The sequence below is a fragment of the Trichechus manatus genome, unplaced genomic scaffold, assembly GCF_000243295.1.
Source record: "Trichechus manatus latirostris isolate Lorelei unplaced genomic scaffold, TriManLat1.0 scaffold00170, whole genome shotgun sequence".
In the NCBI taxonomy this organism is placed as follows: domain Eukaryota; kingdom Metazoa; phylum Chordata; class Mammalia; order Sirenia; family Trichechidae; genus Trichechus; species Trichechus manatus.
The window spans coordinates 2,801,114-2,810,158 of record NW_004444106.1 but is presented as its reverse complement, the minus strand read 5'-3'; the positions used below and the strand labels follow the sequence as shown (position 1 = coordinate 2,810,158).

Here is a 9,045-nt window from a genome sequence, read left to right as displayed (position 1 = left end):
TTGAGCCTTGGTTCCAGAGCTTTTATTGGGGCTTGTTTACATAGACATGGTTGACTAACTGCATGGCTGAAATTAGTCCCCAGCCCCTCTAGAGGCCGAGCTGATATTGCATGCCCAAAGCCCCATCTTAAATTACATTGTTAGCATGGCCCACGTCCCCCAGGTGAACAAAAACACTTATCAGGCAGGACATTCCAAGGCTTAGAGGTGACTTCCCAGGAGGTGAGGTCAAAGGCTAGACCTCTCTTTGATTAAGATTAACTCTTTAGTACACAAACTGGCTTTCTGCTCTGGGTTTGACCAAGCCAAAATCAAGGTGCCAGCAGGGCTATATTCCTTCCCGGAGCCTCTGGGAATGAATCCACTTCCAAGCTCATTTAGGTTGCTGTCAGAATTCAGTTCCATTTGGCTGTAAGACTGAAGTTTCTGTTTCCTACTGGCTGTAGCCAGGGGCCACTCTCAGCTTCTAAAGGCTGCTTGCATTCTTTGACTCATGGCCCCCTTCCTCCATCTTCAAAGCTAGCAATGGTGCATAGAATCCTTCTCACACTTTGAATCTCTTTGACCTTCCCTTCTCCCTCATCTCTTCTCTGCTTTTCCTTTCCACTACATAATCTCTGACTCTAGCTGGATAAAATTCTTGGCTTAAGGATTCATGTGATCATATAAGACCCACTCAGATGATTCATGATAATATCCTTATCCTAAGGTCTATAACCTTAATTACATCGGCAAACTCCCTTCACAACAGTACTTAGACTAGTTTTTGATTGAATAACCAGAGGATGGGAATCGTGGGGAGACATTTTTAAAATTATGCTTCTTACAGAGGTTGACTGCAGCCAGATAGCAAGTGGTCTTGAAGCTCTGTTAGGGGTTTGGGCTTTAGCCTTAGGTGGATGGGATGTCGCTGATGAGTTTTAAACAGAAAAGTGCTTAATTCAGGCTTTCTTTATTTCCAAGATCCTTGTAATAGAGTTAAGGACACCAGGATAAGTACAATAAGATCATATTATACTTCCCTGACATGCTGGGAACCCTAATGAAAGCCCTTGGAGCTCTGGGACATTGTAGCTGGAAGGATTTAGATACTTTGTATCTGAGCAGTTGATAGTCCTTTGGTATTTGGCTAATTTTTTGCTAAATGGAAAGGAAGTATTTGTTGGAATTATGGGAGTTGGAAAACCATTTAAGCATATTTAGGAGGCTCACTCTAAGTGTGAAATGGAAAATGGAGGCAGGAGACCACTTACGAGACCATCAGTAATTCAGGAGCAGTGAGTGGATCAGAAACAGGATCACGGAAGTAGTCATGAAGAGAAGTGGGCAGAACACAGGGACACATGGGAGTTCTGAGGGAGGGACAGGAAAAAGCCAAGGATGGAGTTCAGAGAGGATCAGGCTCGGTGGGGAGTGGTCATGTGTTGTGAGATCATTTTTAGGCATTCACAGGGTATCTCTAGGAAGATGTTAGACAGGTTTTGACCTCAGGAGAGAGACTTTGGATGGTTTTAGTTAAGATGTAGGTTTGGTTCCATGTTATAGAGATACAAAGTAATAGTGATTTATACAGGATAGAATGTTAGTTCTCTAATGGAGAGATAGGTAGTCCAGGCATGGTATGGTGGCTCCACAGTATCAGGAACTCAGGTTCCTTTTATTTAGTTGTTACTCTATCCCTAGGATGTTGCCCTCATCCATGTGGTCCGAGATATTTTGCCGTAATGTCTGGATTCCAGCCAGCAGGAGGGAGAGGCCAGGTTGGGAGGTAGAGGAGAAAGGGCAAGTTTAGCACCAGTCTTATGGATGCCTTTAGCTACAAGGGAGTCTGGGAAATGTAGCCTTTATTCTGGGTGGCTACAAGCCCAGCTAAAAATAGTGGTACTGTTACTTTAGAATAATGGCAGAATAGAGATGGGAAGACCATATTTGCAACAGCTGGAGTTAGAGCCTTCAGGGTCATCAGGGTATGAGATTGCAATTGAAGCCATGTGTTTGAATAAGAATGCTCAGGAACAGTGGTTAGAGGAAGAGTAAACGTGATCCATGACTGAACTCTGAAGAAATCAGCCAGCAAAGGAGAGACAGACAGGATGGCCAGAGAGGGGGAAGGGAAATCAGGAGGATATGGAGTCACAGAAGCCAAAGGAAGAGAAAATTTCAAGAAGGGAATCAGCAAATGCTGCTCAGAGTGTCCCTCTATGAAAACAAGCAGGTTAGGATTTGGTGAAAGTAGTTTCTGTAGATGCTGGAGAGGGACGCAAGCCTGTAGCAGGTTGCAAAGTGGTGAGAGACAAGGAAATGTAGACTGCTAGGACAGACCCAGAAGTTTGGCTGTGAAGGAGGTGAGAGAGAGATGTGGTGAGGGATGGAGAATTAGTGGTTGGTTGGCTGGTTGTTTTAAGGTGAGAGAGATTTGAACTTGTTTATATGAGGAAATAGCCAGTCTGTGTTTTGTAATATTATGAATGGGATAACCTGACAAGCACACCCACAACATGAAACACCTAAAAATGCTACATAAAATTGAGCCGACATCCTTGAAATGCACAGCTGAGTTTGTAAGAAAGTAAGAGTAATCCCTGGGAGCCATACTGAAGAGGAAATTGAAAGCCAGAGCTGTGACTGCTGCCTAGGTGGTTGCAGATCCTGGTAATGAAGGGGCTCGTATTTTACACACACCTAGGGTTTGGAGGCCCTGAGGACGCAGTGGTTAAGTGCTTGGCTGCTAACCGAAAGGTTGGTAGTTTGAGCCCACCAGCCCTCTGTGGGAGAAAGAGGTGGCAGTCTTCTCCCATAAAGATTTACAGCCTTGGAAAACCTATGGGGCAGTTCTACTCTGCCTTACAGTGTTGCTATGAGTTGGAATCAACTCAATGGCAATGGGTTTGGTTTGCGGTTTAGGGATTGGAGATGAGGCCTTGCCTGGAGATTTGAAAACTACAGGGACCCTTAAAAGGCAACACCCTTGGTGAAAGAATGGACTAGAAAAATCTACTCAACAGCCTGGGGAGCACAAAAGAACCTTATCTGTCTCACCCTGAGAACTGGTGGCAATAAAAGTTCTGCCGTGATAATTCATAACCAAGGGCTTGCCCTCACTTGGGCTTGGGGTTCAAGTTTACACTACCTACATGGCCTGGAAAGCCCAAATAAAATTAACAAATAAAGTTGTCCAGGGTTGGTAATATCCCTAAAGCACCCTTGGCAGAAGCAAACACAAAACCTCTCTGGAGAGACATACCCTCAAACCTGGCCAAATGGATTCCCACTGATAAGGTCCTGCTAAAGTCAAGTTCATAACCCCAAATTCCAAAACATAAGGGGAGACAATCTTTCATCAATGAAAGTAAACAGACACAACAAACAGCAGCATTAGCTCCCACCCTAGAACTCCAGATAATAGAATTATTGGATAATAATTCAGTAAATAATATAGTAAATATGTTTTAAATACCTAAAAACATAAACGAAGGAATCCACATGAGAAAGTAATAAGATGGTGTTAAAAATTAGAGGGAGAGACTGAAAATAAAGGAGAAGGTGTAAAATGAATACTGTACATCTGTTTATCCATCCACTTACTCATCATTCCCTTTCATCAGGCTCCTATGATGTTTTAGACCATTCTGTGTTTGGGAATATAAAGATGATACTAGGAATAGCAAATCGGACTCCGTCTCAAGAAGATTATATCCATCCATGCATCCATTCATTCATCCATTCTTTTATCTATCTATCCATCCACTCATCCATGCATTCATTCATCCACCAATCCATTCTCCCATCCAAATATCTATCTATCCTCCCATCCATTCTCCCATTCATCATCCACCGATTCATCCATCCATCTATCTACCCATCCATTCACCTTTTATTTTATAGCATCCTCAAATGTCACAGCTGGGAGAGTCTTAGTGGAGAATCTTGTTCAAATTTCAATTTTCTTGTTTGTTTTTCAGATAAAGAACATGAGGCCCAACAAATTTAAAATTATTTTTCTGAAGTTTCCAAGTGAATGGATGATAAAGACAGACTAAGAGCCTGAGACCTTGTACCCTGGAATCCCTTTCACCATGTACTGCCTCTCCTGAACACTTAGCATATAGGCATCTAAGTTCTGAACACCTGGTAGACTGTTAACTCCCGGTGGAAGGAGTCCCACAACCAAGTCCTGTCAGCTGATGATGATAATGAAAAATGAAATAGTTACCAAGTTCATGAGTGACAGGAGCCCTGATCTCTGTCTTGTATCAGTTCTGTGTCCGTGTCTTATCTCACCCCTACCACCTACCTCCATCTCCCAAACTCTAGAGAGTCTGTGAGCTCCTTGAGGGCAGGGGTCAGGTCTGACTCCTCCCTCTCCCAGGGCCTAGCCCTGAGCAGGTTCTGAGAACCATGCTGGATGAGTGCACCTGGCGGAAGGGGTTGGACAGGGCTCTTGGTCTGCAGACACTGGCGTCCCTCAGCCTGGAGGCTGCTCATTCCCTCGGCTGCTTCTTCAACTTCCAGTATCCAAGAAATTAGAGAGGAGCCTGAGGCTCCAAGTGCTCCCCAGCCCTCCTGAGCAGAGAGAGCTGAGTGTTGGCCACAGCCTAGGAGAGTGTTTCCCCAGGTGTTGGTGAAGTTGGGTGTTCCCAGCCAACGTTAAATAACATAGAATCACTGTTCCTTTTACAGGAGCTTTCAGTCTTCTCAGTAGTTTCAGGGAACGGTTTTGGTTTGGTGCTAGAATATCTAACACTTGCTAATCTCCACCACCCCACTCTGTTTTTTTAAACAAAGAAAGAACAGGTATCTAGTTCAGTGTCTCCAGCAGGGAACATTGTCTACCTAGAATTTAAGAACTTTGTGTACATTGTATTTTTTTTTCATGTTTTACCTTCTGTTTATGGCAAGTGATACTGGTTTTCCATTTACAGAAGTGATACAATAAAGATTCCTTTTAAAATAAATTTATTAAGCAAACAGCAAGCCAATTTAACGAAAAACATGGTAAATAATAGTACGGGTGGCAAACTGATATTGCAAAGCACCTGACGTTCATGACTGAAGTTTGGAAAATCAGACCCCGGGGAATGGAAACTTTCTCCACTCTCCCCATCCTCTGGCTCCTCCCCCAAAGGGGAGATCAGCTGATACTGATGGCTAGTAGGGCCAACGGCATTTTGGGGCTCTGTTTCTATGCAGTGGAACATTGTAAGTAGGTCCGTCCTTGGGCAAAGCTGTTTCTCTGGCCCACTCCAGCAGGCTTGGTAGGAGGATGGCCTGAAGACCACATCTGGGGAACTGTCCTGTCCTGGGACAGTTCACGTCTCTGCATTGACTCAAACTCAGTTCTCCTTGGCTCGGCTTTCCTCACCATGAAGGCCGAGATGTGTGCAGGGGCCTTATGAGGCTGGGCGGAGGCGGCCTGTTGGTCTTCTTTGACTCTAGGTTCCAACTCCAGGTAAGAGGAGCCCCTCCAGCTTGGCTCACCAAGTTCCTCATTGCAATTCAGGAGTCAAAACCACAGTTCATATGTAATAAAACGCTCCCTTGCCTGGTCATGTCCTCTCTTTATATATTTTTCTGGAGGACTTCATGGGGATGAGCGTTGAGGAGGGATAAGATTTACGGATTTTGGGAGCTGGACTCCTGTCATCTCCCTCTAACATGCTGACACTTGTCATCATCACACGTAGTCTGTTCTTTAGCATCTGTGAGACTCCTTTACTCTGACAGACGAGACCTGAGGTGCACACTGCAGGAAGGCTAAAGTGGCTGGGATTGATGTAATTTCCTGCCTATCTGGTATCTTGAGTTCTTAATTTAGAAGGTAGGCTTGCAGGCTCTGGCCCAGAATCGTACACCCCCACACCCAATTCCCTGAGCCACAGCCCCGAGCAGCTAAGCAGAGGCACTTTGATGCTTCCCCTGCCTCCCAGGCCCTGTCCACACCCCACCTGCCCACCCTCCAGGTCCAAGGGAATTGAGATCCAGAAGTAAAAGACCTGGGAGAAGCAGTCTTCCCTGGGTGGCCTCAGGCATCAGCCTTGCTGTAGGGCCTTCCTCATGGGTCTCTAGAAAGCAGTAGCCAGTCCTCCAGGCCCTGGGCATTCAGAACCCAACGCTGGTCCGGCCTTCACGCCTCCAGAAAGCTGAGATCTGCTCCAGGGTGACCCGAGGCTGAAGGCCCCAGTCGGGCTCAGGGCTGCCCGGCCGCTGCCTCCGGCTCTGAGGGTTCCCCAAAAATACACTGGCCCCTGGCCTCAGCTCAGGCTCAGCCCAGCTCACCATGCCTGGGTTGTGGGGCCTTTCCTCCCAGGGCTGGGGCACCCAGAAGGTGCTGCGGACTGGGGCCTGGGGTGCTGCCTGGGAGACCAAGGCGCTGGGAGGGGCGTAAGGGGCTGAAGGGGCAGATGGGGCTGTAGCTCGGGCCTCCAAGGTGCCCCCAGGGTTGGGGGTTTCTGGGGCCGGGTCCGTCAGCAAGGGGACTGCAGAGCCGTACCAGTCCTCGGAGCGCTCTCGGGGGGTGCCCGTAGGCTCAATCCACAGCTCTCCTCCAGGGCGCCAGACCAGTGTAGGGGTGTGGTTGCTGGGGTCTTGGCGGAGAGAGCGGCGGAACAGGCGTTCGGCCAACACAGCTGTGGTCAGCAGGAAGAGGGCAGCTAGGGAGGCCAGGGTCAGCATGATGGGAACACAGGGCCCGCAGGGGAGTGGGGCCCATGAGGCCGACTCTGACGCAGAGGTCTCCTCCATGTGCCCAGAGGGCTGCTCTGGAGTTGAAGGCATCTGAGAGACACAGGGGTCAGGAGAGGAAGCAAGTGAGGAAGAGTTGACACAATTGATAGAGGGAAAGAAACAGCGAGTGTCAAAGAAAGTGAGAGACAAGGAGAGGGGCCAGTGTCTAGCCTGAGAGACAGGCCCAGGCAGAGACAGAGGAGATAGGGCACTCAGAAAAGGCAAGAGAAATCCAAATGGGGCCAGAGAGACAGGCAGAGACCTACCTCAGCCCGCAGCCAGGCCCGTCCTGCTCAGACCCCCCAGCCCCTTTCCAGAATATCATTCCCCACCCAGACCCTAGAGTCCTGCAGACAACTTTAAGAGCCCCGAGGGCTTCTTGCTTCCTGTCTAAGTTCTTTCAGGAGAGAGGAAGTGGTGGGTGAGGAAATGGGAACCTGCCCTCCAGGACCTGCCCCTGCCCCTGTGTGTGCACCTCTCCTCAGGCCACCTTTGCCCCCTCACAGACTCTCTTGGAGCTGGTCTTGTCCTCTGTAGGCCCACTGAATCTGCTGTCATGCTGGGTCTCAAGTGCCACCCTGCACCTGTCCCTGTCTCTCCAGCTTTGCACAGTCTCTGCCCTATCTCTATCTCCTGTTTGTCTCTGCCCACCTCTCTCTGCCCCAGGCCCCCCATCCATCTGCAAGGCCTCCTGCACCCCTTACCTCACTGTTGGTCAGCTCCAGGGCTCCTCTCTCACCGTTCAGAGTGGCTCTTCCCTGCTCATGCCAGGAGGGCACAGGACAGTTGCCTGAAAGGTGTAAAGAGAGTTGGTGTCAGATGAGGGTGGAAGGGAAGGCACCACCTGTTGCTTAGTAACTCTGCCCCAACTCCCCCGCCCCCGTGGAATGTTTCCAAGGCAACCTGGGGGGATGTGGTCACTGCGGTGAGGAGGCATTTCCTGGAGTGAGGTGGGGCCGGAATGGGCAGTGGCTCTGTTACACTCAGTCTCACCCCATAGCTAGGCCCCAGGCCCCAGAACATTCACAAAGGCCAGGAAAGAGGAGATGGACACTCTAGCCTGTTCCGTGCCCGAGCTCCATGGTACCTTTCTCGGTCAACTCCTGGGAGGTTGCTCACCATGCCTGTCTGCCCACTGGCCCTCACCAAACCTGCCCCTGCCGTCCAGCATGCCACACACCTACCTGCTTGGCTCAGCCTTCTCTATACTCGTAATGAACATAAGTCTCCTTATCTTCAGACCGCTTAGCTCCAATTTGAGTCGGAAAATACCCGAAGCCCCAAACGTCTTCCATCTGTGTTCCTTTCTCTTGGTGCTGAGGACGGGGGTCAGGAAGAGCCATCAGGCAGGAAGCTGGAGAAGGGTGTAAGGAAAGTCATCAGTGTCTGGGTTCCAGGGCCTTTTCAGAGATTGTCTAGTTTGACTTACTCATTAACAAATGAAAAAAATGAGGCCTAAAGAAGGGAGGTAATGTGCCCAAAGTTACACAACCAGCGGATGTGGGAGACAAGGCGAGGTGGAGCACAAATGAAAGTACTTGATCTGGCACGCTTCCTGAATACAACAGCCACTTTTAAAAGGCTGTTTTGTAAAATGATAGTCATCTGTGAAAGACTACAAAAATATGGTGAAATATTAGCAGCTTACAAAAGAAGGTCACAAGGCAGCCGGACTCTCTGCTGGTGGTTCTGAGGAAGAGACGTGCTCAGAGAGGCAGGAGGCACTGCAGCGGCGGGGAGGCAGGACGAAATGAATGGCCCCAAGGCCTCTGAGCCTCACGAAATGTGCAGAAACCTGATCACGTTAGAATTTTATTTCAAGCCTTTTTTAAAATCAGACCTGAAAATTGTTACATAAGTTCTATTTTAATTAAATCATCCTTAAAAAAAAAAAAAAACTAGAAGAGTAAACTTTATTAAAAACTAGAAAGATCAGATATCATTTTTCTGTTTCAAAGACGTCAAACTGGCTGTTTTGACGCCTAACTACTTTTCACTAAGGAGCCCTGGTACCACAGTGGTTAAAGCTCTTGCCTGCTAACTGAAAGGTCAGCAGTGGTTCAAACCCACCAGCCACTCCCCAGGAGGAAGATGTGGCAATCTGCTCCGGTAAAGATTTACAGCCTTGGAAACCCTGCAGGGCAGTTCTACTCTGTCCTAGAGGATCGCTATGAGTTGGAATCGACTCAACGGCATCGGGTGTGGTTTGGTTTTTTTAAAAATCTTTCACTGCTTAATGAAAAGGAGTTTAAGTTTTTTTAAACTAATATCGTAGAAAATTGAAACATAAAGAAGAAAATTATTTCCCAAATGAATCTATAT

At 48.0% G+C, this 9,045-nt stretch overlaps 1 protein-coding gene across 2 annotated transcripts; it reads right to left on the bottom strand.

Annotated features, from left to right (window-relative positions):
• Window positions 1-2,849: 2,849 nt before the first annotated feature.
• Window positions 2,850-8,754, bottom strand: CUNH16orf54 (chromosome unknown C16orf54 homolog). 2 transcript variants are annotated; one of them, XM_023741034.1, is made up of 3 exons: window positions 7,908-8,754; window positions 7,428-7,513; window positions 2,850-6,774 (listed from the first exon to the last, which is right to left on the bottom strand). In XM_023741034.1, the coding sequence occupies exon 3, from the start codon at window positions 6,772-6,774 to the stop codon at window positions 6,100-6,102; it is 675 nt and encodes a 224-aa protein (XP_023596802.1). In that variant the 5' UTR covers window positions 7,428-7,513; window positions 7,908-8,754; the 3' UTR covers window positions 2,850-6,099. The 2 variants fall into 2 exon arrangements, with proteins under 2 accessions (XP_023596802.1, XP_004386717.1); XM_004386660.2 differs by lacking the exon at window positions 7,908-8,754 and having other exon boundaries at window positions 7,428-7,534.
• Between the last annotated feature and the right edge of the window lie 291 nt (window positions 8,755-9,045).

Excerpts from the sequence above, each read along its gene's own strand:
- CUNH16orf54 (XM_023741034.1), bottom strand. The coding sequence starts at position 6,774 with ATGCCTTCAACTCCAGAGCAGCCCTCTGGGCACATGGAGGAGACCTCT.